This window comes from Neolamprologus brichardi, chromosome 5 (assembly GCF_056152115.1).
Source record: "Neolamprologus brichardi isolate AB-2024 chromosome 5, ASM5615211v1, whole genome shotgun sequence".
Lineage (NCBI taxonomy): Eukaryota > Metazoa > Chordata > Actinopteri > Cichliformes > Cichlidae > Neolamprologus > Neolamprologus brichardi.
The window spans coordinates 32,881,609-32,898,679 of NC_142108.1; the positions used below are offsets into that span (position 1 = coordinate 32,881,609).

General features: G+C 38.7%; 1 protein-coding gene across 1 annotated transcript; it reads left to right on the forward strand.

Annotated features, from left to right (window-relative positions):
* Nucleotides 1-1,401: 1,401 nt before the first annotated feature.
* Nucleotides 1,402-15,641, forward strand: LOC148102858 (selection and upkeep of intraepithelial T-cells protein 1-like). Its single transcript, XM_087841119.1, has 4 exons — nt 1,402-1,581; nt 11,064-11,357; nt 15,024-15,299; nt 15,522-15,641. The coding sequence occupies exons 1-4, from the start codon at nt 1,506-1,508 to the stop codon at nt 15,626-15,628; spliced, it is 753 nt and encodes a 250-aa protein (XP_087697245.1). The 5' UTR covers nt 1,402-1,505; the 3' UTR covers nt 15,629-15,641.
* Nucleotides 15,642-17,071: the final 1,430 nt, after the last annotated feature.

A 17,071-nucleotide genomic window follows, 5' to 3' on the forward strand; every position in this document is an offset into this window, starting at 1 on the left:
CAGCATCCATCTTGTCATAAAACAACTAAACAGCTGATACATGAACAAAATAACTCACAAGTTTTCAAAAAGAACTTTTCGGGTTCTTTTTTCCCACAATCCATTGCAGTAGTTGAGAAATACAGAAAAATACCTGTAAATGACTAATACGGAAAATTCCTTCACGTTTATACAGTAGATTGTACTGTATTTTTAAGGATTTTTTTTACAGTGCACAGACGGCTGAGAAGTGTTTGATGAAAAACGTTTTTCTTTTATGACGCTGGATTTTCCGGTTCTGAGGAACCAAATGTGTAAAAACAAAACAAATAAATAATGAATTATATGAATAAATAAAGGAGGCTAAATAGCAAGCAGTGCTAATGCGGAACTGTGTTAGTTTGCTGTTTCAATGAAAACAGAAGGATACATTTTAAAACACACCTTTGCCATCCTGTGATCTCATTTGGGAGAAAGAAGAAACTTTATGTCAGACTCGGTGTTAAATCAGGTCTCAGCTCTGCTCTGTTTTGGTCATACAAACGGAGTTTTTAGTGTTGCAATGTTACATTTAAAATTCTAACCTTGATAAAGTAAAGAGTTTAGAAATATTTGTAAAAGCACTCATGGCATTTTTCTTAAAATGCAGTATTTAGAATTAACAGGTGTAATAAAATTAGTGACAGTAATAATTCTTTAATGATTCTGAATGAGAGAACTGCAATAATGTTATTAACAGGAAGTCGGTGGGGTCAACATGGACAGGACGATAGTTAAAAACAGGATGTTGTGATCTCAGCGGGAGCCGAGACGGAGGAAGTGGAGTTTGTATCAGGCCTTTCTTTTTTGTTTGTGCGCATGATTTTTATGAATCTTTATAGAAACAGATTTGCAATAAATACACTGCAATCAAAACATGACTCTTTTCTGCCACACTGCTCCTTTTTATTTCAACTTTATCACTTTTAGCGCTCCTTAAGTTTACTGCAGATCACCTCACGCTGTCAGTCTGAAACACACAGACGCTGTTTTATGGTAAACCCAGTATCTCCGTTCACTGACGCGAACAGACACACACCGTGTTCGCTGTGACTGCAGCTGCCGAACAAAGCTGCATCATAATGTTAATATCACAGAATCATCTGTATTTTCCTTAGTTTCTGATCTCTCTCTCTCTCTCTCTCAGACACACTCACACACACACAAACAATTTTGGAAAATTGGGAACTGCTCATAAAGATAACAAACCTTTTTTTCTTCTTTATAAAAAAAACAACAACAAAAAAACAAAAACAAAACTGTTTATTTCTGCTGCAGTTAGACATTTTAATGTGTCAGTGTAACTGTCACTGTTATTACAAGTTAAGGCTAAAATGCGCTGATGCTCTGACGTGCAGTTATGACCCGCTGCACACTTTCGGTTTCGAAAGTGTTCAAAACTGCGTCAGAGCGCAGAGAGGAGAGGCTGTGAGTCCCGTTATTTTCGAGAGATACTGTGTTCACAATCTTGGGAGATTTCTGCAGACATGGAGCTTCAACCACTTCTGTTTATGAGCTCCTGCTTCCTGACTTTGTCCGGACTGACGTTTGGTGATCAATCCGGTAAGAAAATCGTTCATTTATTATTTATTTACTGATCATAGGTGCACGCGCAGTCATGGAACAATGGAGTGTCTGTGAACACGCAGCAGTGTGGGGCCTTAAGGCTGTTCAGGCTGCTGGGTTCGTGGGTGGATGCCTGCACCATCCGTACCCATCACTTGATTTTTTTAACGCAGCTGTCCGCATTGTTTTGCTTTATGTGAGTATACTGAGTGTGGGACTCATGTATGGGTGGACACAGATGGAAGTATTGTAATTGATATTGCCCCCCCCCCCCCCCCCCCCCCTCTCCATAATTTCATGCATTCTTATCATTGTTACATTATGCGTTCAGTTCTTTATTACTATTTCTGACACATACTGTGATAACTGGCAATCCAGCTAGGATATTCTGATCAATGATGATTCCCACGGGTGGCGCTCACGCAGGCACTGAATCGGGCAGCTTTGGGGTCCTGTGTGTTCTACTGCACAGATAGCCTGCAGAGTGCAGCTACGCTGAACTGATGTGCTTGTGTTTTGTATTTGCACGTGAGCACAAGTAATGTGTTGATAAACAGAATGATGTTGACGTATGAGAAATGTATTAGAGTAAGGTACTGGTACTGTCATTAATGGAACACAACGCTAATGTCGGAGTTTGTGATTTACATGATGTACCTGAACTGGTGTTAAACGGGACGTCACATCGCAAATGATTAATAAGGGGATCGAGAGGGTAGTCTCTATGCGCAACAATACTAGTTGGAGGAGCATACGAGTGTGCAGAATATTGTAATATGAACATTGGTAGGAAAATACTGAGTAAATGAGTACTTTGTTAACACGTGTTCAGTAGTTATGTGTAAAAGGGTCCTGTGTGTTCTACTGCACAGATAGCCTGCAGAGTGCAGCTACGCTGAACTGAAGTGCTTGTGTTTTGTATTTGCAGTTGCAAATGAGCAAGTAAAGAGAACGATTCTGAACTCATGCACGCCTGGAAGTGTCATTTGTCCAAGTGTGCAACATGAGTATTACGGTAAACAAGACAAACCGAAGTCAACATTTTCAGGCGATCATGTTTTCAACATCATGATTATTTATGGTCACTTATTAGAGAAACCTTTCATTTGGAGATGTCTTTAACTTTAGGTGTGGCCTCATCGACAGCGGTCTGTGCGCTGCTTCCTGAAACACACATCCTTTTTCTTTCCTGTTGAGACACCAACTGTCTAACGTTTGCTTCTGAATAGGAAATTTAAGTGTGTGTCGCTACATGAAGCTTTAAAGACACTATAGCTTTACGTTATACTGACCAACAAAATGAAAACTCAAGACTCACAAAAACTGAAAGAGCTGACACACACACACACACACACACACACACACACACACACACACACACACACACACACACACACACACACACACAGAGCTATTTTTTTCCTCTCAGGCTGTAGGTAATCATTAAAGTCTGGAGTATTAGCTCGCTCACATTAGCAGTTACATTCTCACAGATGTGGTGCACATGGCTCTGATAAAGAGAAGTAAAAAATAGAAACAAGAAAATACATGAATATCTGTGTGCACTTTTGGCAGGTACACAGACATTTTAACTATGTTCAAATGTCTGTGTTCAAATCCCAGTTTCATTCCTGAGGAGCAGAACGAGACTCCGCTCTAAGCACTCAGCGTGAGGACTGAGTGAAGAGTTATAACGTTTTTAGAATTTGCATGTTTTCAGATATTTAGTCGACTTACAGACAGAACAACAACACAGCTCTGCAACACCACTGACCAGTGAGACAAGTAATGGGAGCAAAGACCAGAAATTAATTTTCACTCCTACAGTTTATAATAATGTGCATTACATGGAAAACAGAAAAACACAGCAGTGTTTACATGTGTAAGGCAACTCAATTATTTTGTAACTGTAGGTGTAACACCCCTTTCTAAACTTGGGATACAGATTTGAATGTTGTGCTGGGCCAACAGTTAATGTTTGACTGAGCAAATTGAGTGACTAATGAAACACTGAGAAATTGATTTTATAAACTTCACAAAAGAATAATGTCATATACATACAATGGAAACAACATTACATGAAAGGAAAAACTGGGACCCAAATCATGGAAAATAATAAACAAACCACACCCCAGAGGATTTGGCTCAGTCTCTTGTGTCAGACCACACCTTGCAGTGGGAGTCCAGCAATGAGACCACTTCTGGCAGGATGTGCAAAGGAGCAGTGAGGTCAATTCTGTCCAACCACTTAAGTAGACTTTGTACAGTTTGAGGCTCGTCCAAAGAATTTAACTTCCTTCTCAGAACAATGAGCTCAAGGAATCCTGGAGGGGTGGCTCGCCATCTTTGGACTTTTCTTCAATGAACCGTACACCCAAAATACCTGACCTGTATAACACAGTCAAAGTAACATTCAGGAACCTACATTTAGACATTCATACAAACTACAAAAAACAAAACATATCCCCTTTTCTGTAAACTGCATTTACTTTACAATGAACACAGTTTTTGAAGAAACTTTGTTCAAGCTGACGTACAGGAAAAGGTCTGCATCTTTCAAGAAGACGGGATTTTCATGCAAGACGACGCATCACATGTATCACAGCGCTGCACTGCACGGCTTTCCAGAAAAGACCTGAAAGATGAAAGAGTGACACGACCCCTTCATCACCTGAACTAAAGCTTGTGGAGAATTTGTGGGTCCTTCTAAAACAGCAGAATTATGTTGAAGTAGAACCGTACACCTCTCTGAAGAGTGTCCAGGAGCTGTTGCCTAATATTTATCCACACACACATTCTCATATTTTTCCTTTCTTAAATATTCAGTTTTGACTTAAGATAATATCATTGGACTGACCAAGATCTCTGTAGACATTCAACAATAACAATAACCTTCAAAAATAAAATATACGATGCTTAATAATTGTGCACACAGTGTGTAGCTAAAGGGTAAAATAAATTATTATAATACAAATGATGCTGTGCTGAGGAAATGTGGCCTAAAATATAAGGTGTGTGTGTGTGTGTGTGAGAGAGAGAGAAACTGAGGCTGGCCTTAACCTTTGAACCTGCTGATTCTGGAGAAAGGAGTGAATCCTCTGTTTCTACCTCAGCCTCTGCACAAAGAGTTTTACCATAACCAGTCATTTCTGGTCATGAATCTTTCTCCTGTCACATCTTCTGTGTAACTGTCACTGAAAAGTGGTGACAGATTACACCGGAAGTGTAGGCTTACTGCTTTTAGAGAACAGAAACTCTAAGAGGAGTGGCTGCGAGCTTCGTTATATTAGATCGATGCTATTTTTGATCCCCAGCAGATTTCTGCAGACGTGGACTTTCTACCACTTCTCTTTATGTGGTTCTGTTTCATGACTCTGTCCTGACTGACCTTTGGTGATCAATCCGGTAAGAAACGTATTGATGTAGAGGCTGAGTACGTTTGAAGGTAGTTGATGGGTGGAATAAAGCGATGCCACTGTTACGAATAAAACTTGTGGTGTTGAGTAAGTCCAGTATCTCTAGCCGTACTTATCTTGTCCGTTTATTGCTCACCATTGGTTGCATTTGTTGTTCCACACTTCATCATAGTATCCAACATCATTCAGAATAAATCACATCAGCGCAGCGGCTACAAAAGATTTGCTCCCTCAAACCAAAAACATGTGACGCTAATTTAATGTGCCTACATTAAATACAGCTATTTACATACAAAATGTGATGCCTAGCAACACACATAAGGCAATAAACAGGCAGCAATCTGGAGCCTGTTCAGGCGTCTGGTCTAGTGGGTGGATAACAGCAGATCTTTACCTGTGATATGAGCATTTAAGGCTGCTGTGTCGATTTTGTTTTCTGTATTTCATGCATACTAGGTATTCTGGTAAGAGAAACTAAGACATGGTTTAAAAAAAAGCAATCATGAAGCTTACATTTAGATCTACAGTATGAACCCTCACAGTCTTACCCAGTCATTATCAAGTTAGCCTGATGTTGGATTTCAAAGTAAAAGCCCTTTGAAATTTTAAATCATATATATATATATCTCTCTCTCTCTCTCTCTCTCTCTCTCTATATCTATATCTATATCTATATCGAGAGAGAGAGAGAGAGAGAGAGATAGACAGTGGGGCAAAAAAGTATTTAGTCAGCCACCGATTGTGCAAGTTCCCCCACTTAAAATGATGACAGAGGTCAGTAATTTGCACCAGAGGTACACTTCAACTGTGAGAGACAGAATGTGAAAAAAAAATCCATGAATTCACATGGTAGGATTTGTAAAGAATTTATTCGTAAATCAGGGTGGAAAATAAGTATTTGGTCAATAACAAAAATACAACTCAATACTTTGTAACATAACCTTTGTTGGCAATAACAGAGGTCAAACGTTTACTATAGGTCTTTACCAGGTTTGCACACACAGTAGCTGGTATTTTGGCCCATTCCTCCATGCAGATCTTCTCAAGAGCAGTGATGTTTTGGGGCTGTCGCCGAGCAACACGGACTTTCAACTCCCGCCACAGATTTTCTATGGGGTTGAGGTCTGGAGACTGGCTAGGCCACTCCAGGACTTTCAAATGCTTCTTACGGAGCCACTCCTTTGTTGCCCGGGCGGTGTGTTTTGGATCATTGTCATGTTGGAAGACCCAGCCTCGTTTCATCTTCAAAGTTCTCACTGATGGAAGGAGGTTTTGGCTCAAAATCTCACGATACTTGGCCCCATTCATTCTGTCCTTAACACGGATCAGTCGTCCTGTCCCCTTGGCAGAAAAACAGCCCCATAGCATGATGTTTCCACCCCCATGCTTCACAGTAGGTATGGTGTTCTTGGGATGCAACTCAGTATTCTTCTTCCTCCAAACACGACGAGTTGAGTTTATACCAAAAAGTTCTACTTTGGTTTCATCTGACCACATGACATTCTCCCAATCCTCTGCTGTATCATCCATGTGCTCTCTGGCAAACTTCAGACGGGCCTGGACATGCACTGGCTTCAGCAGCGGAACACGTCTGGCACTGCGGGATTTGATTCCCTGCCGTTGTAGTGTGTTACTGATGGTGACCTTTGTTACTTTGGTCCCAGCTCTCTGCAGGTCATTCACCAGGTCCCCCCGTGTGGTTCAGGGATCTTTGCTCACCGTTCTCATGATCATTTTGACCCCACGGGATGAGATCTTGCGTGGAGCCCCAGATCGAGGGAGATTATCAGTGGTCTTGTATGTCTTCCATTTTCTGATGATTGCTCCCACAGTTGATTTTTTCACACCAAGCTGCTTGCCTATTGTAGATTCACTCTTCCCAGTCTGGTGCAGGTCTACAATTCTTTTCCTGGTGTCCTTCGACAGCTCTTTGGTCTTGGCCATGGCGGAGTTTGGAGTCTGACTGGTTGAGGCTGTGGACAGGTGTCTTTTATACAGATGATGAGGTCAAACAGGTGCCATTCATACAGGTAACGAGTGGGGGACAGAAAAGCTTCTTACAGAAGACGTTACAGGTCTGTGAGAGCCAGGGATTTTCCTTGTTTGAGGTGACCAAATACTTATTTTCCACCCTGATTTACGAATAAATTCTTTACAAATCCTACCATGTGAATTCATGGATTTTTTTTTCACATTCTGTCTCTCACAGTTGAAGTGTACCTCTGGTGCAAATTACTGACCTCTGTCATCATTTTAAGTGGGGGAACTTGCACAATCGGTGGCTGACTAAATACTTTTTTGCCCCACTGTCTATCTCTCTCTCTCTCTCTCGATATAGATATAGATAGAGAGAGAGAGAGATAGAGATATATATATATGATTTAAAATTTCAAAGGGCTTTTACTTTGAAATCCAACATCAGGCTAACTTGATAATGACTGGGTAAGACTGTGAGGGTTCATACTGTAGATCTAAATGTAAGCTTCATGATTGCTTTTTTTTAAACCATGTCTTAGTTTCTCTTACCAGAATACCTAGTATGCATGAAATACAGAAAACAAAATCGACACAGCAGCCTTAAACGCTCATATCACAGGTAAAGATCTGCTGTTATCCATTTTTTAATAAAGGTTGCTGAGCATATATTTTCTTTTCTTTTTAAAAAATATTTAGTGGTTAACATAAAACTTGTCATGCACATTTTTCACACTAGTCATCCTCTTCAGCTTGTCCTTATCAGAGTCGTGACAGCTGTACAGGGTGAGAGGCAGGTACACCCTGGACAGGTCATCAGTCTATCACAGGCTAACACAGACAGGAACTCACATTCACACTTATGGGAAATTTAGAAACACCAGTTAACCTAACCACACTACCTGCATGTATTTGGACTGCGGAAGGAAGCCAGAGTATCAGGAGAGAACCCACACAGGATTACTGTGAGAAATCCTGTGGTAATTTTTTAACAAGGTTATGTCCTTCAACAGCCCCAGTTTGGATTCAAACACTGTATTGTTCATTTGTTTAAATAGACTTTCTTTGTGATAAAGCTTACGGTTAGGTTGGGTCAGGTGACCCTGAATCCTCCCTTAAACTTTCCATGGTACACAGAGCACTCGTCTCCAGTCCCCTTTCTTTCACTATACGTTTACAGGTATAGACCAATAATAACTTAAATTGTGGCATAAATTGAAATCTAAGTCCGTGTCAATCAGAAGTGAAATTAATTTGTGAAGACACTAAATTTCCTCAAAATCCATTCTAAATTTGGATTTAAAATCAGATAAGAAAATAAATATTTTATAACTTTGTGGAATTTTATTATTATTTTGAAAAACTGAGCTCTGACACCATAAAGAAGCTACTTTGAATGCTGCATTATTCACAAGAGGTCTTCACAGCAGGCAGTTCTGTACATTTGGACTCCTTTGGTGACGCCTCCTCATCAGAGCAGGAAACTTTCTCTTGTTAGGTGAATGTGTATACCACTGGAGCTGTTAATATTGATCATAATGATATGTGTCGATGTGAGCATTAATGATTGACTGTCTCTCTGTGATAGCTTTTCACAATTATATGAAGTTGTACCTTCAGAATGAAGTCAGAATGAAAATACAATTGAAAACAATGAACTCCATCATAGGGTATGCTGGAGTTTAATACTAATAACAGTTAACCAGCCATAATAATAGCAATAGTACCAGTCTTTGTGATAATCATTGTAGCAATAACAGTAGCAAAAATAATTATAAAAATTGTTAAACTAAAGTAATATCTTTATTATGATAGTAATGTATAACAATTCAAATGAATGTGTCAACAAAGCATAGTAAAATTTGTTTTTATATATAGTGTTGTGGATAGGTGTAGCTTTGGCTCATGTGGTGTTGATAATAGTAGTAGTGATTGCTGTATCAGCTGTTCACAGCCCAAGGGAATTTTTGTGAATGAGTGGGTGGCGGGTCAAGTTGACTTTTGCTGACCGCTCAAGCCTGGAATGTTTTGATCACAGTTTTTCTATGGTTTTAAGGATATTGATAACAAATAAAGGAGTTTTTAAACTGGAACTTTGACTTTTGGCAACTCAAAAGTTTGATAGTCGCCAATATATAGTATCTACAATTCTAACATTTTTAACAACAATTTCTATATTTTTATGTATTTCATGATTTATTATATCACTAATGACTGGATACATGCTGTTTAATGATGAAATCACAAACTGCTTTTAGTTTGAAATCCGAGCTCAGTTTCCCTTACCGTAATACCCAGTATACACGCGTAACGCAGGACATAGTGAGGAGCTGGTTTGATCACTGTAGCAGATCAATAAAATGAAAGTATCCTCTTGATTATTTCTGATACTCATTGGTTCATTTGGAGATGTCTTTAGATGTGACGTGTCAGCGGTTTGTGTGTTGCTTCCTGAAAACCCACAAAAAGTCCTTCGATTTGTCAGTTTTTATGATTTCTTCATCATTAAAGTAATCCAGTAATAGTCACCAGTATAAGTGTTGACAGTTAATTCGGCAAACGTTCATTTTCGAAATTATAAACACAGAGTTTGTGTCCCCGATGTACCCCGGTTTAACGCAGTAACTGGGCCTGTCAATCACAGAGGCTGTGGCGTGGCTGCTTTGAAAGTGACCAATGACATGAGTGCCTTCTTCCTTCATGTTCCGCCTCCAAACTGTCAGTTTCAGGAGCAGAGCTGCTGCAGGGTTTGCTAAGCAGAGACCTAAGACTGTGTTCTGGTTTCTTGGTGCACTTAGCTGCTGGTTGTTGTTGCGTTGACTGGCTGCATGTGACTTTATTTTATTGATGTTGTGTAATTCCACACATATGTTCTTGTTTTAACATATGACATAGAAACTGAACAACAGTGTTTCCTGAAAACCCTCTCCTGTCTGATCATTTCATAATAACATTTAAATTTACAATAATTGATTACACAGCAGTGGGGAGTAGACTTCATCACAGTAGATGTCTTTCTGAAAGCGCTGTAACTGAGTTTAAGAATATAACTCTCCCACTGATATCATCTTCAGAGCAGCTACTCCAAAAGGAGTCGACATCTATTTAGTAATTTTACCTCCTTACTGCGTATGACTCTGGATACTGTAACTCCTGTACTACTTGGCTTTCTGGTATAACTCTCAAATGTCCAGATTAAAGCAGATACTGGTGATAAGATTACTTTCAGAGCCGTTGCGCAAGCAAAGGGGGAGGGTGCATCTGACCCCCTCGGCTGTAATTGGTCCAGCCCTGAGTCGATCATGACCAATTCAGAGACTGACTGACTTCTGAAAACATAAATGTAATAAATACAGTAAAGGTGAGCTATTATACTCATTTCTAGCTCCATATTTTATTCTTGGACACTACTGGAACAGTTTAACATGATTCACAGTTCACAATGATCCTTGTGGTATTTCAGGAAGAGCTAGGACCCCAAATCCAGACTCATTGGCAGGTCTGAAACTTACAACAAACAAACTACCCACAGCGTTTTTGATGTGAAAAAGGCTGAGGATAGACAAGGGCTGTAAACCCACAGCAGGTGATTAGAGACAGTAGACACACCTGGCAACAAAAATGAAACTCATCAGGGAAAATAAAACTGAGGAAAGTAAAACTGAACACTAAACACACTGGACAAGGATCACTAAAATAAAACAGGAAATCACTGACACAGAGACAAGAAGTCAAACATATGAAATGTTCACAGAAAGACAAACATGGAAAAAAGAGACAAAACAAGACTGAGTGCAGAGAAAGGAAATACAAAGAGGAAGTAATAAACCGAAAGTCATCAATCACTAACAAGGATTAAAGGCACAAATAATAAAATAAGAAACCAATACCAGAGGCCAAAATAACTATAAAACACAAAATACTATTTATCAAGTTTCTATTAGAAATATAATCAAACTCTTCAGCTTCTTCACCCTCCATTTAAACCTGTCATTCAAACTGTGCAGTGGGGCGTGGACCACAGAAAAATGTGAAGAGGAACTAAACTGAAGAGTGAACTCACTGTTTAATTCATGTTTTGTCTTTCAGAGGGACCTGTGACTGTGAAAGAAGGTGATGATGCCATTTTACCCTGTTCCCTCGGCACCAGCATTGTGCATGTGCGGTTTGTGTGGACGAAGGAAGGAACTGAAAAGAAGGTGTATATACGTGATACTGGGGAGGATCATAGTCCTGCCCTCGGAGATCGAGTCTCACGTTTTCCACATCTGCAGCACGGCAACGCCTCCATAAGAATAAAAAATGCTCAAGTGGAGGACGGAGGAAACTACACCTGTAACTTTCCAACCAGAGGAAAAACATTCAGGATTGAGCTTGTTGTTGGTGAGTGCTGTTATAAATCAGCTGATTATTTACAGAGGAAACAGTCAGCATGCACATCTGGGTCTCACCCCTACAGCACACCTGTAGTGATATTTGCAATATTTGGTGGACAAAACTGAGACGTCCCATCTGCATGCTGGTCCTGCTCCTGTCTACTTATCAGAAATCTGACGCGCTCGCAGAGTCGTCACTAAACAAAATAAAATCTCTGTGACGTCTCAACTCTGTGAGGAACTTTACATCACACAGACCTCAGTGGACCTGTGGATGCAGAAGCTATGATCCAGTCTGATGCTCACATGTGTTTCTGGTACAGCAAACTGAGATAATCCGGGTAAACCCCAAACATACACTGTATATAAAAGCTGGACATAGCCACCATGACATCACTAACTGGTTAATGACGTCCTGTTATGGTATCTCAAGCTGACTCTTTCACCGTCCCCATTTTGGTGTTTTGAATTAACTTTTGCTTTATTATTTGCTTAATTCTCCTAATTATCCTAAAAGTACTGATAACTTATTTAAACAGTTTTTTCACATTTGTGAAACTGAAAGATTTCCTAAAACTAAATATAATATAAATATAATATAAATATAAACAGCTAAATCTGATCAAACTGTTACTGAAAAATATTGATCAAATAAAACAATACAAAACCACATTGGTTCTCAGCACCTGTGTTCAATTTAAACATGTTTCTCAAGTCTTCCTGGACTTCCTGAAACGTGTACCTGCAGTTCTCTGGATGCAGCTGCAGTTCTCTTATAATTTATTTACAAAGATTCAGCAGAGAGAAATCCGCATCTCAGTTCAGTTCATTTCTGCTCTGTTTGGGGGAAATCCCTGTATTATTGAAGTGGGGGTCGCCTTCACCCAGCATGACTGAAGAGTTTTAGGACAGAGTTTTGGTACTGCACCATCTGATCTCATAACGTCGCCCCCATAAAGAAAAGACAACAGGCAGAAGACATCATTTTGTGCAATTTGCAAAGTAAATTGTGTTCTGCAGACTTTATAATTCACATTTGTGACATTTGTTTAAATATTTTCTTCCTAAAAAGTAAAATCTTACAATTACATATGCTGTAAGGCCACAAAACCAGCACACGCCTCTTCTCTTTTCCTAACTCTGTTGAGAATAGCAGCTATGAGGTGCTTTTGGAAACTTAACCTCCTATGTGCATGTTGGTCCTGCATATGTCAATTTATCAAATATTTGAGGAGTCTTCAAAAAAAAAAAAAAGAAAGAAAAGAAAATCTCTGCGAATGAAACTATAAACACTGAATAAATATTACTTTCTTATATTTTAGACACACAGCTGTTCAAAGTGTGACTCACTGTGTGATTATCACCCATCCACCAGCATAAAACAGCCTCCAGTTTAAATGTTTAAGGATTTTTTTTTTAATCTGTGACTGTGCTTTCTTTTGGGATCATAAAAAACTTATCTAATATAGCAGGATAACACTTCAAAGTTTATTTTCATCAGTTTTATCTGTCTGCCAAATTGATGAGACCACAGTCACCTCTAACATGTGTGTTTTTTCTCCTTTCAGAGCCCGTATTAACTTGTTAGAGCCTCTCACAATCATGTGCACGTCTGTATGTCTGTAACTACCAGGCTCAACTTTGTAATAATTTCCAAACCATAAATATCTGATACCTGCCTGTTTGATCACTGTGAAGTAACATCTGTAAAATATTTCATGTAGTCTGTTAGTTTTACCTTTAGCTCTAACACAGATCATCTGTCTGAAGATTATGCAGGAAATGACCGAAGCCTTGATGTTTTTAAGCTTTTACTTCATTTGTTAAAGACTGTTAATCAGTCATTATGAGGGCTACAAGGCTGAAATTTACTGGATGTCATCTTCATTTTGTCTACAATAAATGTGCCAAGTTTCATTCTGATATATAGAAGTAGCTCTAAGATATTAGAGTGTATTTCAAAGTGCAAAGCAGAGTATCTCTAACCAATTGCCTCGAAACTCCATAAAAATCTCTCCAAAGTTAACAAATAATGAGGATTCATTCAACTTCTTTTGCATTTCAAATGTTCCTAAATGCTAAATTCAAGTACAAAATGATGCATTGAATAATTAAAATAAAGATTTACACATTTATTATAATTTAATCGCTTCTTTGTCGACGGATAAAACAGTTTTATTTGATTTCTTTTCGTTCCATTGTAACACCGAGGCTAACTACGTTAACTTCCATATATGGTCAGACAGGTGATTTTCTCGGCTACAAACTGACTGCGGTTTTACTGCCGTTAATTTCTATTATATGACAGTAGCTGTCAATCAAACGCGCTTATAGCTAGTGTGAAGCTTCACTTTTCTGATTGGCTGATCGGTCTTCAGAGCGTAGGAGAAAGATACCGATTGGTTAACTCTGCTCGTGGGCGTTTAGAGATTTCAGAGATACCGGACTTGATTGATAAAATATTTATCAGTACTTAAAAATTGGTTTTAATGTCGCAGATTTAGAAGTTTGTGTAGCTCCGATAAAACTTTACGAGCGAATGAATTCACGTTTTTTCAGCTTATTTTTACTCCCGGCTAAACTCAAACGAGCTGAAGTTAATTTGCGGAGTTTTGTTCTTTAAATCGAGCTCGTGTTTGTCTTTTAAACATGTTTATCATTCCAGTAAACGGCTTTTATCGGTGATGCCACAGGCTAGCAGTAAGGTTAATGACGATTTACTGCCGTAAATGAAGACGTTACTGTTTTTATGTCGTAAATGCTTCACTGATGTTCACGAATCTGCTGAAAAACGAACGTCTGAGCTTTCAAATGACGTAAAAATGTCTGTATCGGTGCTTCCGGTCATCATGAAAATATGCAGTATGATAGTTTATTAGTTTTTACATGTAAACTTGGGTCGCATACAACCTCTGCGTTTCAAAAGGTTAAAGGTCCGAAACGTCCCAGGTGAGTTCCGTTTGTGGTGAGGCTCAGTTAAAACTTGATCCATCAACGACTTTACTGTCTTTTGGTTAGAACCCTGCAAAGCATTTACTGATTATTTTTTTATAAACAGTTCAGGGAAATAAAACTGTTTTAATTGTATTTGTAAATGTATATGTAAATATTTGGTGTGTTTTTTTGCTACATTATCTAATTAATTATTAGTTCAGTAACCAAAAATCTGTTATTGATCTGGGCACTGTGTTCGTTAGACGTAGCTGTTCAGTCCAGTAGAAACTACCTGATGAGATTTTGCTCAAACTGTATGGCATCCCTCTCAGTGTAATTAAAAATTTAAATTATGTGGAGAAATGTGGATTCAAATGTATTTTTATTTTGGAGAGCTTTTGTTGATGATATTTTTTGTAACCTCCACAGTTATTACATTATTAAATGTCTGAATTTTTTTTTTTTTTTAAATCTTTTATATAACTCTTAGACAAACTCTGGGACATCCAAACTTTTTCTGTGTAAAAATTTCTTTATGTGAGTCAAAAATATTGTTTAGAGTAAAAACTAAATTTGTCCTCAAACATCAGAGCTGTGATGTTAGAAAAGTTAACGCAGTACTCCGCTTTTTGTTCTCAAACACATTATAACCCACATCTGCACTTAGAGTAGCTGAACAGGAAAAATAACTGATTAACTGTGATTGTTCTCACATAATCTGTCTGTTATGTGTTCACAGGAGCAGCAGAGCTTTATGTCACAAGTCATGATCAAAGAAATGGCGGGGCGCTGCTTCAGTGTGATGTTAAGAATGCTCATCCCAAGCCTACAGTCGAGTGGTGGGACAGTAATGATCAAATCATTCCTTCTGAGGAGCCACAGGAGTCTGAACAAGGAGGTCGCTTCAACATCACCCTCAAAGCTACTGTGAAAAATAGTGGCCACTATCGCTGTGTCGCCACACAGAAGGACATCAATCATCAGACACAAAAGGAAATCAATGTACATTTGAATGGTGAGTGGTATTTTAATCATTAAATGTTTCTTATTGCTTTTGAAAAACGTAAATAATATTCTCAGATTCAATGCAAAGAGTGACGTCTTCAAGGAAACAAAAGATTAAATAATGAACTCAAAAAAACGTCAAATATGTGGAAAATGTCAGATTCACTGAAACTGAAGCAAAAAGCAACTTTAATCTGAATTCAACTCATAAATGATTTTGTTTGTATATAAGACTTCTTACAGGTGTCATTATGTCCCGTTGTGGTCCCTGAATCCAGAGATGGGAGTAGCCCAACATACGAAGTTCCTAATTGTTGCTGCAACCCACAGAAAACTTAATGATATAAACATAGCAGCAAATTTAAAATAACATATAATAGAGAGAAGTCTGAGCAGTCTTTCTATATTGATGTTAATAAATTAAATCTCTGTGATGCAGCTATAAACACTGAATAAATAAATAAATGATTTTGTGTCCCCATATCTCAGACATACAGCTGTTTAATGGGTTTTCTGATTTTGTGATTATAAAACATCCACGATCACATTTACAATCATAATAAGTCTAATACAGCAGGCTGTTTTGCTCCCCTTTTGAGGTCACATTTAGTGACGGGACAGGAGAAAACCTCGGGGGTGAGCCCTGTTTGTGATGATGTCACTGATCTTTACATCATCAAACGTTAATGTATGAGCTGATACACTAATACAGGTGTCAGCAACCTTTAACACCGAAAGAGCCATTTGGACTCGGTTTCCACGCAAAAGAAAACTCTGGGAGCCGCAAATACTTTTTGAAATCTAAAATGAAGATAACATTGTATATATTGTTTTTTACCTTTATGCCTTGTTTGAACAACTAAGGTGTTGCTTATGAAATCCATGAAGTGCTACAGAGAAAATTACATTTTATTTATGTAATTAACACATTTTGAACTCTTAAAGAAATATTACAAAAGGAAAGCTGAACTAAAATGATCCAGCAAACAAAAACTGTTATATCACCTTTGGGCTTTTGGAGCCTTGACCTGACTTTTAAAAAATAATTGTAAAAAAGCTCTATGCTGCTAAAAAGTGAAAAATAGATATTTGCAAAATTCGTCCTAACTATGTATTTTACCTGATTAATGTGTGTGGCGGGGTGTGGTCTGCAGCGCCGCTGCAGGGGAGGCGGACGCACCTGAGCGGCACCCGCAATCACGCCTCGCCGCCTTTACGTCTGTGCTCTCTCTGCTGTTGTGTTGTTGGTGGTGTGTGTCGGGCTGTGAGCTGAAAAGCTACAGCCGGCTGTATGCGTACAGCAACCGTGTGTGAAAGGTGGTCGATAAAGAGATGCTGAAAAGCGTGTTCATGCAAACATCGTCGGGTCTGCCATGATATGTTTACAATGGGACTTCTGCTCCTGAACTTCTGAACAGCAGGACTGTAAGCTGCCATCTGTGAGGCGTGAGCGGTGTTTGTTTTAACATAGTTCACGGTGGAGAACAGCTGCTGACATAATGTGGATCCGAAGATCCATAATTGGCCTACCTGGGGCTGAAAGTCTCAATAAATGCACGCCGTTTCGGCGGGTACACCGGCTTCCGCGAGTGTGACGCTTATTTTGAGCGATGAAAAAAATAATAGAATATAATTTTATTTTTATATTTCAATATCACAATAATCTTCCAATTTAGAACTACAAGTTTAAAAAGAACTAACATAAATAAAATACACTTCAGCTAAATACTTCTAATTTATTTTCCCAAACCACGCGGAGCCGCAGTATAAGGACAAAAGAGC